This window comes from Mastigoproctus giganteus, chromosome 8 (assembly GCF_048544385.1).
Source record: "Mastigoproctus giganteus isolate SK-2022 chromosome 8, ASM4854438v1, whole genome shotgun sequence".
Classification (NCBI taxonomy): Eukaryota; Metazoa; Arthropoda; class Arachnida; order Uropygi; family Thelyphonidae; genus Mastigoproctus; species Mastigoproctus giganteus.
The window spans coordinates 167,222,854-167,240,679 of NC_143582.1; the positions used below are offsets into that span (position 1 = coordinate 167,222,854).

General features: G+C 36.6%; 1 protein-coding gene across 6 annotated transcripts in view; it reads right to left on the reverse strand.

The window, feature by feature from the left end:
- Nucleotides 1–17,826, reverse strand: part of LOC150081989 (circadian locomoter output cycles protein kaput-like) — a 269,964-nt gene that overhangs the window by 153,229 nt on the left and 98,909 nt on the right. For 5 of the 6 annotated variants that reach the window (XM_090379039.1, XM_090379036.1, XM_090379038.1 and 2 more), the window contains one exon: nucleotides 12,813–12,979. In XM_090379039.1, coding sequence (XP_090235165.1) covers nucleotides 12,813–12,969 — 157 coding nt within the window. In that variant the 5' untranslated portion in view covers nucleotides 12,970–12,979. Of the gene's footprint in view, nucleotides 1–1,640; nucleotides 1,715–12,812; nucleotides 12,980–17,826 lie in introns of those variants that run through there. The other variant, XM_090379040.1, reaches the window with a different exon arrangement.

A 17,826-nucleotide genomic window follows, 5' to 3' on the forward strand; every position in this document is an offset into this window, starting at 1 on the left:
ATAAAAGGTCTCACTAGTTTGATTAATGTTATTTACATATTAAAACCAAGTTCAGTTCAGTGTAGCATGGAAAAAACAAGCTTTGCTATTAAGTTAGAGGTGAGTGATGTGTAATCAAACTTAACGCGTTTTCAGGTAATGCGTTTGAGGTAACTTTGTTTTAAAACTTTATTATAAGAATAAGATTACTGGCTTTTTATCAGCTGGAGGATAGTCTAATAGAAAAAGTATGCCGAACAATTTTCTATAAGAGAACAGCTAAGTGATTTATGGAAGTAAAAAGATAACATTTGAGTTGGACAAATGGAAATTTTAATTCCATACATCGCTTGACTCTTCACTTATACAAAGTACTTTATTCACAGTTAGGCATAATTTTGTTAAAAGAGGCCACCCTTCAGCAAGTAATCTTTAAAACAACTATCCTCATGAAGTCTCAGATTTTTAAAGGTATAGAGGATTTAAGTTGTTAATATTGTGTCCGTAAATTACGTATAATATGTGGTCGATCTGCTTGTTTGCTGGACGAAAAAAGCTGAGTTTACAAGTGAAAAAAACTATGCGACAGTTGCCTGAGACCGATTAACTCAGCCACTTTGCAAAAAGAGCCTATAAAATTACTCGATCATTGACGGGATTCAAACCCGACCATTTTCCACCGAGTGCAGGGAAGGAAGGATTATATCCACTGTGCTATCCACGAGGGCCCCCAAAATTAACGCAAACTATGAATACAACCTTGATATTATAGTAAAGAGAAAAATTATGCTAATTATAAATAAATAAATGTTATATTATTTTACATATTAATGTAAAATTTTTAATTAAGGTGCATAAATTTTGAAAAGAAGATAATGGACTACGAATTGTATATCGATTGATAAAACCCTTAGACAATCTGTGTGCAGCCTTGATTCAAACCCGTCAACACAATTGAATATTTATGTGCTTGAGCTTTTGTTTCATACCCTGACTGATTTAATCAGTTTTGTGAGGAGGTTTCATGATTTGAAACCCAGATTTAAGATACGATCAGCATCTGATCGCGGCATACTGATTGGTGTGCTTCAATAAATTTTGTTTGAAGTTACATTTAGTTTTGCTGAGAGGTAAAGCTGTTGACAGTGTCTGATCTTTCTTCTCGAATACCACATTTACCACATATCTTGGACCCTCAAGGATAGTTTATTTTTTAATTATTTTTACATTTCAAACTTTAAATTAAAAGATAATTTAAAATTTAAGCAATTCTGATAATGTTTTTAATTCAAAGTTTAAGTTATTATTATTATTATTAGCCATATGGTGCAAGGAAGCCTGAGGCTTATGCTACACCATCCAAAAAAAAAAAATTCCCCGAGTTACCCTGAGAGAGAGAGAGAGAGAGAGAGAGAGAGAGAGAGAGAGAGAGAGAGAGAGAGAGAGAGAGAGAGAGAGAGAGAGAGAGAGAGAGAGAGAGAGAGAGAGAGAGAAGTAGAAAGGAATCACTAAGAAAGAGAAGAATGATGATATCCAGCTCAAGACCCTGGATATCTTCATTCTTCTCTTTCTTGGTGATAATTTTAAATTTATGGAGCTTTATCTGTAAAATTATTTCACACATTATAAAATATATACACATTGGCCAAAAAAATACGAACCTTTAAAAATATCGAATCAGGCCGCCTTTGTTTCGAAAAACAGCAAGTGTGCGGTGCGGCATGAATCCTATAAGGTGTTTTGGTGCATTTTGGTTTAATTGTAATCATTCTTCCAGCAAAATGTCGTGCAGCTGTGACAGTATTGAAGGAAGAGGACGTCGTTGTTCAAGTATGGAGACCTCACCTAAAAAAAAGACCGAGATTCTTGAAAGGGTTCACGGGTAACTCATCTGGTGAGATCGGCAAAATGGGTAACTCACCTGGTGAGATCGGCAAAACGGGTAACTCACCTGGTGAGATTGGCAAAAGGGCACCCATATGAGGAAGGACTTCAAATATGTGGGTTGCACAGCTTGGAAACTAGGCACCTTAGAGACTTAAGGTGTTTAAGGCTCCAAGAGGCAAAAGTAAAATGAATGACGAAATTTTCACGGTTATAAATGATTCTAGAACTAAGGACCATAAATTCAAGTACTGGGGAGATGTTTAGACTGGATTGCAGGAAGTTTTATTTTAGCCAGCAAGTTATAAATTACCAGAATAAGTTACCTACATGGGTGGTAGAGGCTGACAGTTTGGGGAAATTCATTGCTCAACTGGATAGTTGATCTTACAGGAGGAGAGAAATGCATAGGCTGTCTATTTCCTTTTCTTTTATTTATTATTATTATTTTACTCTTTTTTTTTTTTTTTTTGACTGGTGCAGATAAGCCTTAAGCTTCCTTGCACTATACGGCTATTACTAAATATAAAATGAAGGGAAGTAGCTATTTCCACATGAATCACATAGAAATAATGTTTATCCTTCACTTGACATTTAAATTTATAATAAAGTTTTACCCTAAACAACTTCAAAGAAACTGAATTCTGAATAGATCGAATAATCTATTTACACTATGTAGCAAAAGTATTCAGACAGAGATAGTTACAAAAAGCATTTTTAATTCAAGATCAATTCCAGCTATGGTATATGTAGAAGCTCTGGTCATATCCCTACTCTCACTTTACCTTTGTAATAAACTACTTCACACCACACAAATTCTGTGCTGGAAAGCATAATTCTGAATCTGTAAAAGCTTTAGTAGTGCTCAAGCTGCTTTTGATAAGAAGCATGACCCCCCCCCCAACCCATTCTTTCTATCCTGTGTATCCTTCCTAAAGACATTATACATAGCATAGGGAAACATTCTCTATTTCGTGGTGACACCACGTTTCCCTTAGCCATATTTCAGTGTTAGTTGTCTTAAGCAGGAGTTCAAATTCGTCCATTTTATTGACAATAATCTCAATTTCTGAAGGCACTTATGTATCCAACAATAAATGGATAGGTATATGACCATAACAATATAGGAGAAATTGCTGTATATAAATCGTCTGGCTGGCATGCATGATGTACAGAATATACCAGGCATGCTAGATAGGGAATTTACACTTTGTTACTCTTTGGATATTCAATATTTTTTTTTTTTTTTTTATGAAGAGTGTAAATAATGCTCAAGAAAGTAATATTTCTTAGTTTCCCCAAATTTCCACTCCTCAATTATTTACAATTTTCTATGCTTATCCACAGTTGGAATGTAATATTATGCACTGCAATGTGCTTAATATCCAAAATCGGTTCCCCAGCAAGTGTTCATATGACACTGGTTGACAGAAAAATAGTTGGCAAGTGATTGATTAGTGACTGCATCATGGCCTTCAGCATCAGTCAAATACACATTTCTCTCTCTACAGAATTTCAGTGGTTTCATATTCCCTTTCATCAGAAATTTGAAAATACAACATTGTTCCATACTTGAAGTGAGAGAGCTGACACTGTCTTGATGGTATCAACTAAGCAGATGCAGGGTGCATGACTGTTAGGCAAGAAGTATGCAGAATGTTACTGAAAATCCAGGTCAACCTTAAACTATCCTCATATGCAGGGTGGTCAGTAGGTAAGGAAACTTACTTTGAATAACTACTGATGTCAATATTTTTTTTTTATGAAAACTCCAGACACGAGTGGTATTAGAATCTATAGTACTTAGTACCATGCATGGGCTGGAGGTTGAAAAGATGAAAGAAAATATCTGTTGAAATTAGACTTGAACTCCTTTAGATTGTAATTTTCAGGAAATACGTATAAAGGAGGTAGTTCCAGTGTATAAAGTTGACTGGCTGCAGTATGTGTTCAGACTTCTTTGAAAGAGAAATAGAGGGAATTATAGAAGCCAATTCAGATGAACAGTGCCCATGTAATCTATTCAGATTCAGATGAACAGTGCCCAAGTATCTATAGAAAAAGCATTCAGCAGAAACAAAACGTCTATGAGACAGAGAGTGGAGAGGCTGTTAGAGATGAGTCATTAATTAACCTAACTCTTTGCCCTCTTTTAAATGGAATCTAGAAGCCTGGGAGAAGTTTTGGGGACATCGCCCCAGATGTGGGAAGAATATTCCATGGTAGAACAGATTTGCAATTTGTACAGAGTAAACAGCTGTTGGGAAGAAAAGTAATGCCGAGAGCAAAAGAGAAAACCCAGAATTTTAGATAAAGATGAAGCAATATTTGTAATGTGCTTATGCCAAGAGAGAGAGAGAGAGAGAGAAAGAGAGAGAGAGAGAGAGAGAGAGAGAGAGAGAGAGAGAGAGAGAGAGAGAGAGAGAGAGAGAGAGATTAGAAGTCAGGGTGATCCCCAATAGAGATATACGATCTTGCCTAGAAATCGGAGTGTCATCAAAGATAAGTATAGGAGCAGAAGAATCCTTTTTGCAAAATATAAGACAGAATTGAACAAAGGATTGAAATCAACTAAGGTACCTTTGCCCCACTGGAGAATTACCTGGAAATTCATCATTTAAGGAATTGGTAGTGGATATTCAAGAAGTTAAAGCTGCTTGAGCAGTGCAGGATTTCTCAAACTGGAAGGTAGAATGCAATGTGCTATCATCATCATCAAAACTATGGATAGGATTTCCAGTCAATGGAAGAAGGTCATTAATACACAAGAGGAAAGAGTGGAAGAAAGAACTGAATCTTGCAGAACACCAGCATTAGCGGAGAAGTGGGAAGACCGAGAGCCATCTACCATCACCTGCAATGAGCAGTCAGAGAGAAAACTTGATACCCAATTACAAAAAACAGTTGGCAAACTATAAGATGGAAGCTTATTTAGAAGACCTTTATGCCAAGCACAATCAAAAGCCTTTGAAATGTCAAGCACAACTGCTTGAGTTTCACCAAACATTTTCATTGAACTTTTCCATAGATGGGTAACATTAACCAGAGTATCACCAGTGGATTAACACTGATGAAATCCATACTGGCAATCACTGATCAGATGGAAAGTTTCTAGACAGTTTTTAAGAGTTGGTAGTTAATTGATTTTTCCATTGCTTTAGAAAGAGTAGAAGTAATTGCAATGGGACAATAACTGGATGGCTCCCATCCAGTTATTGTCCCCTCCCAAATTTCCAAACAGAAGGAAAAACACCTTTGGAATAAGAAAGTGAAAAAAGGCAACACAGAACAGGAGTAAGTTCAAAAGCACAGGTTTTGAGAACAAGTGGAGAAATACCATCAGGACCTAGAGCTTTCTTAGCATCAAGGTTGTTCAAAATCCTTCTGACATCCTTTTGACGAAAGACCACAGGAGGCATTGAATGGAGTGTACTGGGAATGGTAGGTGGTGGTTTAACTAGATCATTAAGATCTAGTTAAACATTAGAAGTTTTTCTTCTAACATAGCATTAGAAGAAAAATAGGATACTAGCAGTTCAGCTTTATCTGAAGTGGCAATAGAACCATCTGGTTCCGACAGAGGTGGGAACAGAGATGGTCAAAAGTTGCAGCCAAAAGCTTTGGCAAGAGACCAGAATGCTCAGCTACCATTTGGACAAGAAGCAAGTTTTCTACTCTTAGCCTGTTCAAAATCTAGTTTGGACCGATCTATCCTAGAACTTCTGGGGGCGGGGGATTGCACGCAGCTTTTAATTTTCAGAAAAACAGGTACATATTATATCATGGGATTTGTATTTGATATAGGTACTGCTATAAATTTACCAAATGAATCTGCAGAACTCCTTGATTCAAGACTTCAGTCAAAAAATCTAGCACGAGACATTTTTTCTCATGGTACAGACACACAGAACCAGAAATAGTCCACTACTTTTTTGAGGTATGGTTTTTTGCAGTAATATAAATTACAATGAATTATTTAGGAATTTAAAAGACATTTCTCGGCTAAATGCCTAAGAGTATGAAGAAGTTTAATTATGCACACACCATTTCTACTACCAAAGTAATTTTAATGCATCATTTTAATTATATCTCATATTGCAAATACCTTTACAACAAGTTGCCATGGCCACAGGTGCCAAGAGTTCCGTGGCCAAGCGATTATAGTGCGTTCAATAAAGCGATCTTTTCAAAGAGTTTTTGCCATATAGAGATTCTATTTTGTTCTGATTACTGTTTTCCTCATTTTTCTACTACAGTAGCTGTTTGACACTACAGGAAGTAGGCAAAGGCCCAGAAAGGAAAGACACCTTTCTGTTTCTTTTTTATATTTCTCACTAGTCAGAGATATAAAAAACCACAGGCATTCGGAGAAACATTACAGCTTACAAACTTTTCCAGCATTCCAGTAAAAATATCTCCTCGTGCAACCCTAAATTCATCTAAAGGTGTCATATCCAGTTGGGACCTTTTAAATGTCACAGAGGAGGAAATAACCCAAGAGCTGCAGGGACAAAATGTAATTCAAGCAAAATGGATAATGACTAAAAAAGATAACTTATACCAAACAGAATATTATCCTCACCTTAAATAGATCCAACTTACCCTCCTCTGTAAAAGCAGGTTGTTTACTTGGCCGCATCTGCTCCTACATTCCCAACCCTTTACGATGTTATAAATGCCAAAAGTATGGCCACTCACAAACTGTATGCAGAGGAGTTCCTGTCTGCTCTAACTGTGGGTCTTCAGATCACATACAAAGTGACTGTACGACTACAAAAATGACCTGCCCAAATTGCAAAGGTGATCATCCTGCATATTCCAAGACTTGTGAAAAATGGAAAACCAAGAGAAAAATAGTAAAATACAAGGTTGTGAACAAAGTAAGTTACCAAGAAGCAAGAAAACTAGTTGTACCTCTTATAAACAAAAATGTTTATAAGATGTCTATGGGAAGCAGTAACCCCAGAGTAACGTATCAACTGTGTGGTACTACACTGACAGTGGTAGAGAGTGAAAAGGACCTGGGGGTAATTGTGCAGGCAGATATAAAGTTTTCCGAGCAGTGCGGATGGTCTGCAAGAGTAGCTCATGGTGTCTTGTCAATGATATACAAGAATTTTTCTAGCAGGGATAAGGAGGTGATTATCCCCTTGTATAATGCAATGGTCAGGCCACACTTTGAGTACTGTATACAGGTCTGGAGGCCTCATTTTAAGAAGGATGTAGAGCTGTTGGAACGAGTACAGAGAAGGACAACAAGATTAGTGAATGGAACAAAGGGGTGCTGTTACAAAGAAAGGCTTAAGTTTTGCAAATTAGTGTCTGGAGACTAGGCACCTGCAAGGTAATCTGATTGAGGTGTATAAAGCCTTGAATGGTTTGAGCATGCTCAATGCTGATGGGATCCTTCCTCTTGCTCAGAATAATCATCTGAGAGGGCATAAATTCAAATTGAGGAAGGACAGTTGTAGGATGGATGTGCGGAAGTTTGCCTTTAGCCAGCGGGTTGTTGATTGCTGGAACAAGCTTCCATCTGTCGTTGTAGAAGTTGATAGCTTAAATAGATTCAATGCAGAACTAGACAAACATTTGGAGCAAGTGGATGGGTGAAATAAGAAGGGTTTTTTTTTTTTTTTTTGGCTGATGCTATATAAGCTTGCTTTCTTGCATCATGTGCCTTTGCTAATGCTACCTATGCTAATGCCTTAAAAAAGTATCAAACAGTCCCCACTCAAACCGATGTCACAGTTCCCACTAATAAATCTATTTCTGATTGGGCTAAAAATATTCTCTTTGAGTAACAACCAAGTATAGCAATACCCCGGATAGCACTGATAATTGGTACCGAAACTGTTCAGTGTTATGCGAAACCATACTGATTGAGGTATAATTATAATGGGTTTTAATTGAATGCATGCCAGAGAAACAGTCTATGAGAGATGAGAAAAAAGCTTTGTTTATTTAGGTATTTCAATAATAAAGTCTGGTGAAGTCGTCTCTTCTTTTTCTTGGCGTACAAGTCTTTGTGGCAACGAATTCCATATTGTAAAATTTGCCGTATATTGATGCTGCCTTCAACATCCAGATCTCCATTCATAATCACCCCAAGGGCTCACATCTGGTGAGTATGGGCTTGGCACACACAGGGTGCTGAGCTGGATATCATCATTTTTTTTCTTTCTTGGTGATTCCTTTCAACTTCTTAGGTGCTCTTGCTCGCTCGCTCTCAGGGTAACTTGGGGATTTTTTTGGCTGGTGCAGCATAAGCCTCAGGCTTCCTTGCACTATATGGCTAAATAATAATAATCACCTTTCAGGCCATGTCAAGCCCCCCCAAAAATCTTTCTCCAATTCTTCTGTTAAAAATTCTTTTGGTCCCACTTCAGAATTGTTTTCCTCTTCTTCATATACAGTTTGCTTTTCAATTTCAAAGAGAGTTGCATCATCTAATCATTTGCATGTGAGTCAGTGCAATCACGTACATTGGCAATGTCCAAAGTTTCGAATCCCAAGTCTCTTCCAATCTTCACAACTTCTTCAGCAATTGTCTGAATTTGCAATTCAAAACCAGCAAAATCATTTGCCAAATGGGACAAAACATGCTGCCAAATAGAACACATGTTGGTGGCAGTGATTTCTAGCCAAGATGCAAATATAGTTTTGATCGTATCCCTCTAAGGGTAAAAAATAAATTGTGAAATGAAAAGCTTGAAAAGCTATCACATCATCTCTTCAGGATGGAATTAAGAATATTGAACAATGTTGCACGTTGCTGCTGACTGCCCGAAGGGAGCTACTGGCACATGTGCATGTGAGACATAGAGTTGGCACCACAGCATATATGTAGAGTAATATGTACAGTAAATTTTCAACTTAAACTTAATTGAAAACCGTGTTATAGTGAAACCCATGCTGTTTGAAGCCCTGCTAAGCAAGGTATTGCTGTATACGTAAGCAACAACCCAAACTCTTAGATCAGAAAAATAATACTCCTCTGACAATACCATCTCCTTCCCCAAAGAGTACTACCACATCCCATTAAAAATTAAACTATCTGGTAAGTTTCCAACCTACGCTATCTGGTAAGTTTCCAACCATATCACCTCCAATCCTCTCCTGGAATGGGTAAGATCTATAAAGTCCCTTGGATACAGCAAAGGCTTTGGGAAATACCTTTGCTGAAATATCAGCAGCATCAGCTTATACTACATCTTTCCAGCAAATTAAAAACAGTAAAGAACAGCATTCTATTAACTTCCAAACTATTCTCACTCTACCATATAACAAACCGCTGCAATATTCTGAACTTTTACATGCCATTAAAACAGCCCACAATGGTGCTGCCAGACCAGATGGGATCTATTATGTCATGCTGCAACATCTTGATGACAAAGCTTTGCGCCTCCTTCTGCTCTTTTACAACTGTATTTTTTTTGAAAATGTTTATCCAGCTTCTTGGCATCATTCTATTGTTTTGGCATTCCTAAAGCCTGGAAAAGATCCATCGAACCCCAACAGCTATAGACCAATATATCTCTCAAGCTGCTTCAGCAAAATCCTTGAAAAAATTGTCCACAGTAGACTCATCTGGATCATTGAGTCAGAACATCTAATGAACCATAGTCAACACAGCTTTCAAAAAAACAGATCATGCTTGGATTTCATGGTCAAGGCTGAATTTTCCATTCAGAATGCCTCCGTTAAACACAAACATCTAGTAATGGTTTCAACAGCTATAGAGAAGGCATTTGACACCACATGGCGGCATGACATACTTAGTGATCTTTACACTCTCAGTCTATGGGGCAACCTTCCCAAATTTGTTCAGAATTTTCTACATTCTAGATTGTTCCAAGTGCGATACCAACATGCCCTCTTTGCAACTTTCATTCAGGAAGAAGGTGTTCCACAGGGATCAGTACTGAGTGCCACTCTTTTTGCTCTTAGAATAGATTATATCACTAAACAGCTTTATGCAGATGACCTTTCCTGCATTCCCAAAACTTCTCTCTTTCTCTTTCTCTCTCTCTCTCTCTCTCTCTCTCTCTCTCTCTCTCTCTCTCTCTCTCTCTCTCTCTCTCTCAGCAGAAAACAGTTGCAATCAATTTTTGTAGACAACGAAAACTTCATCCGGATCCTGAACTTCAAATTTACAATGTCTACATCCCTGTCACTACTAACATCAGATTTCTAGGATTAATCCTTGACAACAAATTAAATTTATTAAACCATATTAAAAATGTACGTACTTCCTGTATAAAAAAAGTTAAATATACTTAGAACCTTATCCTCCCTAACGTGGGGTGCAGATCGCACCTCCCTGCTTCAGTTATTCAGGGCATTAATCAGATCCTGTTTCAATTATGGTGCTCCTGTCTATGATTCTGCCAGAGCAAATGCACTGCACTGTCTTGATCCAGTTCAACACAGCACCTTGAGGATTGCACTTGGTGCAGTCAGAACATCGCCAGCTCACAGCCTCTACATTGATGCTCATGAGCCACCACTAACATTACGTAGGAAAACATTGTTACTGAAGTATGCTGTCAAAATACAAAGTTGTGCCTTGCATCCCATTCAGCCATACCTATTCAATATGCCACTAGAAAACCTCTACAGAAATAAACCTAGCATAGTAAAACCAGCTGGTCTTCACCTTCTTGAACTAATGCAGGTTTGGAATGTTTCCATTCGTTCTGTACAACAGGTAGTAAATTGCCCTCAACTACCATGGACTCCTGCTCTTCAACTGACTTGTGACATTTAACTCTGCCAATGGGGAAAAAATATTCTACAAGCATCAAATTCCAGACAACTTCATTCAGTTCACACTCATAGATATATTGATTTTTCCCCAATTTATACGAATGGCTCTAATTCCAACTCAAATGTTGGAGCAGCCACAGTGTTTCCAAATACTACTATTTCACTTGAATGCCTTCCACTTGAATTCAGTATCTTCTCAGCAGAATTATACGCAATTAAACTAGTCTTAGAAAAGATATGTTCAGATCTGTTCCAACACTTAATTAAAATTTGTTAATTACACTGATTCCCTCAGCTCAATTATGTAACTCCTCAGATAAAGTTCACCCTGTTCTAAATGAAATTAGGAGATTATTACTGCAGATTGAAGAGCGCCACCAAATGGTCACCTTCTGCTGGATTCCGACACATTCTGGAATTTCTGGTAATGAACTGTCCGATAAAGTTGGAAAAAATCCAACTACCTTAGATTTAACCAATATCCTTGTTCCAGCATCAGACTATATACACAAATCATTCATGGCACATGCCTAACAGAATGGACAGCACTCTGATACTCTCAAACAAATAAAGTTTTTCAATTTAAACAGGATCCTAAAATTTGGCATTCCACATCAAGACAAGAAGAAATAGTCCTTTAAAGAGAAAGAATAGATCATACTCATTTGACTCGCCTTCATTTACTCACAGGAGATGATCCACCACAGTGTCCACATTGTTCTATAAATCTGACTGTTAAACACATTCTCACTGATTGCTCATACTATAAACAAGACAGAAATACAACCCTGCTATCATTGGTTAACCTTTGGAAATCAATAACTCTAGAGAATGTCATTGGTGACAATGCAAATATTACTGAATTTTTCAACTTTCTGAAGCAAATTGGAGTCTTTAATTATTTCTGATTTCAGCTTTTTCTGACGTTACAAGAATTTCTCATATATTCATAAAATAACTGAATAGGCACATTATACCAAAGCAGGTTATGTGCCATCAAACCCCCACAACCGAAACTGGTTAACGAGTTATTTGAGCAGATTTAATAACCATTCGATAACTAGTTATTTCCTTTTTTTGGTGCATTATAAAATTTGAATGGTACTCTACTGCATAATTGACAAGATTGTAGTTTTTGATAACATAATTTTCTGAAAGAGCGCACATTTTATATTATACTGTTGTTCAATGCTACAACAATCTGTCGTGTTTCAATATGTTTTAAGAGATAACAAATAAAAAATAAGTAATCAAATGATAGTGAATATTTATAATGATATGATTTGTTTTTATTGCATGAAAGTGGTGTTGTTTTATTATCAAGTACGTAATAAATTCATTAGATATTTTGACTGCAATGTTTGCATATCGCAACAAGATCATTTATTAGTCTTTGATTATTTTCCGTTTAATTTTTTTGGAACAGAGTTTCAATTTATATCAGTCTTATATTTTATTATATTAATTTATTTAAAATTATTTTAGGGGTTTTTCAAGATGAATTCAAAGAAATCAGAAGTATGGACTTATTTAAAAAAAAAAAAAAAAACAATTAGCATTGTGCTTCCTGTTATCAATGTTCCATCACTATACAGTGCAAAGGAGGTTCCACAACAGGACTACAAAATCATGTACGCAAGCACAACATTACGTTCAAAGACAACAATGTTACTCCTGACTCTGTAAAGAAACAAAAAATTGAAAGGGGTTCTATATTGACATATATAAAACACGAAACTTTAAGCGAACTATTGTCTGAATGTGATGCGAAAGATAATTTTTCAATTAGTGCAATAACTAATTTAGAGCTGTTTTTGAATTTATAAACAGGTGACTGCTAATTGTTTTTATTATTTTATGGTTGTGACCTCCAGAAATCTGACCGAACCACATGGTACAGTCCGAGACAATCGTAGGGTAATCTCCAGTGCTGCGGTCTCCTGCCCTGATTAAACGGCATGTTGTCCCAATTAAGCGAAATAAACCCTGTCTATTTTCTCGATTGGGTTCTGTTTTTTAAAATTTGCCCCAATTAAATGGTTGCCCCGATTAACTGGTGGCCCAAATAACTGGAATCCACTGTACAATATTTACCTTGTTTAATTTAATAAATTTAAGTCAATTTAATAATTAATATTAATTTGCAATTAATTATCAAATTTGTTAATTTAAAAGACACTCACTTTGATGAATCCTTAAATGAGCTGCACTTAAACGGAGAATGCTGGTTTTATCTAACCGTTTTGTTGCCATAGAAACCATAGGGACAATATTGGCAAGTTCATTAATATATCCATTAAGCTTGTCTCTACGCTGTTTCTCTGCCAGATTCCTTGCCATGCGAGTTGTGCTGCAAAATATAATTATACTACTGATTACAAATAACTTCAAAGTTGTTACTGTCATTAATCTCATAGCCCCAATAACCACAACCATTTAACATGTGGTATGCTGTCCCAAATAGAAACTTTAATCAATTTAAATATAGGGGAGATATCATTTTAATTAACAAATAAATTAAGTGAGATTAATTAGCCTTACTAATAAATGGTGTATATTATGAAACTGGAAATTATTTCCAAACTACAAGATGATATATCCATGATGGCATGTGGTGTGCTAAGGTACTGTGGTGTACTTGACTGAACAACTGTTTGTGCTATCACTCTGGAGTGATAGCTTAAGCAGCTGTTCAGTCAAGTTTGGGGGTCTCTAATGTTACGATGAATTTTTGCAATGAGGAGCTCTCTATGTTTTAAGGAAATTATCTGCTGCTATGGTCAAAAGTATGTGCACAGAAAGTTGGAGTTTTTAAAATACACTCAGAGAGCTTCACTTAGCAATTAAATTGAAACACTGTAACAAGGCCTTACAACTTCCATAGCACTGCTTTGTTGGAATGATTAAATGAAATCACCTCATGGAGCCACTGAGAGTAACCTTGAAAGATTGCTTTTGCACTAGTAGTGTAGGAAGCAGATCCCTGTCCACGATGCTTTTATTGCCAAATGTGTGAGGTTTTTTAAATGCAATCCATTTCCTGAAAGAGTAATGAAATGTCTCCTGCCCCTAATAACCTTCAGGAAAGTATAAATCACTTTAAGTAACTTGATGATTTAATTCAATTAACAAAAAATTGAAAAAAAATCTATATAACAGTATGTAACCTGTAACCACTAACTGGTGAAAAATCTAAAATTGGTGATCAAGTTATTTTAAAAAATTAAACTAAGTCAATTAACATTGAATCAGGACAGAACAACTCCCCTACATTGACAATGAGATAATTTCCAATTGTTTTAATAGATATTTTCATTCAGTTTGTAGATCTAATGTCCATCCCTATGCTATGCAATGACACAAATTAGAACAATAAATTTATATCTACCAGTATCTTCGAATTTCAGAGCCAGCTGTAGGCTTGGCCCACTATTAACTGTTACAATATCACATTGGCTACAACATAATAGTTATAACAAAGTTGTAAACCACCTTCGCAACATAGCCATAACAAGTATAAAGGGAAATTTATGTAATTGAACCCGTCTAAACCAACATTTACCTAACCTGTCCACCAGATTAACTGATCCCTACCGAAACAAACTACTTTAAACGGGGAGAGAAAAAAAAAAAAGAGTAATTTTGGTAGCAGATACATCAAGTACAATGCTAGCTTTGTTTTCGACAATATAATGTTTATATACACCAAAACTAGCAGGGTGAAATGAAAGATAAAAAATAAAAAATAGTAAACACTCAAACAAGACCAACTAAGAAATACTGTTCAAGCTTTAGACCCAAATGGATGTCAGATGAACTAATGAGACTCATGACAGAGAAAAAAAATGCATGGCATGCATATAAATTATCAGGCGACACAGAAGCCTATGGTATAAGCTAGTCTGTAATCAAGTCATAAAAGAGGTTAGGCAAGCGAAGGCAGATTACAAAAAATCTTTGGCAAAAGATGCAAAGGCTTCTTTACTTATATAAACTCTAGAAGGGGGTGAATCAGATTGGTCCATTTATATTGATTGGTCAACTACTGATTATCCTGCTCAGACAGCTGACAAACTGAATGAGTATTTTGCATCTACATTCACACGTGAGGAATTCTGTAGGGAAGTAAGGACAGGTTATTAAAGTTATTAAACTCTAAACAGAGAGCCATATTTTGTAACAACTGAGAGCAAAGTGCAGGAGAAATTGTTGAAGTTAAACATAAGAAAGGCACATGGAGTGGCTTTCTTACATTTAACTGACAAACAAGTGGATGGGTGAAATGAGAAGGTTTTTTTTTTTTGGCTGATGCTATATAAGTTTGCTTTTTTGCAACATGTGCCTTTACTAATGCTAATGCTAAAAAAAAAAAAAAAAAATCATAAAAATTCAGAAAAATTTTGCATTCAGTCTGTTTCACAAGGGTTGTCAAAAAGTTCTCATTCCACTTTTTCAGGACTGCAAACACATTATGGCTGTGTCTTGCAAGAAAGATTGCAAAAATCCAATCAGCAGACCCATATTCAAAGAAAAGGCCCTGTCCCTACATCAAAAGAGACTGCTTGGACACTGGAAAAAACTCATGACATTCATGTATTGGGTATTAGCAGAGGTAGAGAATTATTGTGTGATCAGCCTGTTGCTCAAAAATATAAAGAAGATTTAAGGTCATTTATCAACATCCCATCCCAAATAGAATGACTGATTGTAGAACAACTCCACAATATGGTCAAACAGGTCTAAATTATAAGATGTTTAATAATAAACAAAAACACAGAGCCTGCAGCACCAAAGTACAAAAAATCCTAAGAGAAAATAATAGTCACCTGGAGCAATGCAAGCGAAATTCACAAATTTCCGCTTTTTTGTTATTGGTCAATTAATCCTAGAGCTTTAACCTGTTCATTTTTACCAGTTTACAACCGCTCAGAAATTAGCATGGATGGATTTCCTATTATCACACATTTAGTCAGAGAATCGGTTCATGAATTTGTACCTTCTGTAAAGAAACACTCAAGGAAAATAAATTACCTGAAAAGGCTATTCTCTTTTTGAATATTGCTCCTTCACACTCCAGTTGTGAGGAACTTAAAGGAAACATAAGGACAAGTTTTTACCACTGAATGTAACATACATGACCCAGCCTATGGATCAAGGAGTTCTAAAATGTTTAAAGAGACAATATGGGCAAAACTTCATCATCATCCATTTCACAAATATACATGGTCTCAGTTTCAATCTCAATGATGTCCATTTCAACTTAGTCTGCCAAGTAACACTAACTTTTTCTGACAGAATCCCAATTATAGGTTGCCTCAACAACCGATCATTTCAGTTATCGTAATTATTTGTTGGTTGTACAATTCCTTTTGCTTTAAAGGTGGTACTTCTGCATATGTCTACTCTGATATTCCTTGTCAAAGAGACCCAGTAATTTGAAATCACTTTCCAACCTTCTCTGGCCTCAAACCTCTCTACCTAATTCTGTCAAATTCATCTGTTGCCTATATTGTTCTCCCAACACCACCAATCACTTGTAACTCTTTGACTTCCTTCCTCTGAAACTTAACTTTCTCCAGTCCAACTTTCCTAACAATGAATTAATCTTCTTTGGTAATGTTAACATTCAGAACTCCAGATAGCTTCAGTTTTCCAGCCACATGCACACAGTTGGGTAAGATAATGAGACTTTTGCAATTACTAATTACCTTGCACAGATTGTTCATTTACCTACCAAAATATCAGATAATGCTAACTACAAATCCAACCCTCTTGTTCTTTTTCTCACGAGCAACCCATCAAAGTATATGATAGAGGTGTGTGGCCGCTAAGCACTGAAAATGACCATGGAAGCCTTTCTCCCAGCCATTCTCAGTATCATGTTATTTGGCATTACAAGAATGCAAAATGGGATGATCTGCAAGATTTCTATTCTTCTTTCCCTGGCTGGATTAGTTTTAAAACTTCTGGTGTTATTGTTTGCTCAGATTGTGTCAGTGAAATTATTCTTGTAGGGGTGAAATGTCCATTATTCTACACTCCACCTTAAAATCTTGTCCCAAATTTATCTAAACCTTGAACAACCTTAGCAACTTTGTTGGCTTTTTCAACAAATGTGCTAAGATTATTCAAGATAGGAAGTTTGCATATCACAACTGGCTTGCATCAAAATCTCCAAGCTCATTATATGTCTATACTAAAGCTCACAACAATTGTAAATCAGTTATTAATCAATCCAAACTAGATTTAGAACAGGCTATGAGTAGGACACTTGCTCCTTGTCCAAACATCTGAGCATTCTGGCCTCTTGCAAAAGTACTGACAGCAACATTTGCCGATGGTTTTATAACCTTTGCAGCTAAATATAAAAAAAAAAAAAAGTAAATTGCAGCCATTATCAACCCACTGCAGGATGGAAGCCTCCTCAACAATTCATGCTGAGGGAAATGGACCATAATCTGCCACGCTGGTCCAGTGCGGGTTGGCAGATCGATTGTATTCAGCAGTCAGGGGCTTGAACCCCGGTTTACTCAAAGAGCGTGTGCTACTGCACTCCCGCTCCTGACCACTCGGCTACGGAAAACCTTAATATAATGCCGACTTACTAGCATCCTACTTTTCATTAAGGCTTTGAATGCAAGCTCAATGCTGATGGCATTCTTCCCCTTCTCAGACTGTACACATGGTTTGTTCGTTTGTTATTTGGTTTTTAGAAGCATTAGCAACTAAGGCCATATTGCTCCAGAAATATGCGGTGGTCATTCCCTGACCTTTCCGCATCCTCCGTATTTCGTGGTGACGGGCTCGAACCCCGGTCTAATCAAGAAGCGTGTGCTACACACTGCTGCTCCTTCCCACCTGGCTACGGAGGCACCCTGTACACATGGTGGGGCATAAATTAAACTGACGGATGGTTACAGGATATATGTGTCTTAAGCTAGTGGAATAAACTTCAATTTGTTGTTGTGGAAGTTTGTAGTCTGAATAAATTCAAGGAAGAACTAGACAAATTATTAGAGGGTATAGGTGATATGGGAAGGTTTATTTATTTATTTTTTGGCTGATGCTTTATAAGCTTGCTTTCTTGCATCATTTGCCACTACTACAGCTAACAGTAATACCACTCCCAGTACACTCCACTCAATGCCTTCTGTGGTCTTCTACCAAAAGATGTAAGAAGAATTTTTAACAACCTTG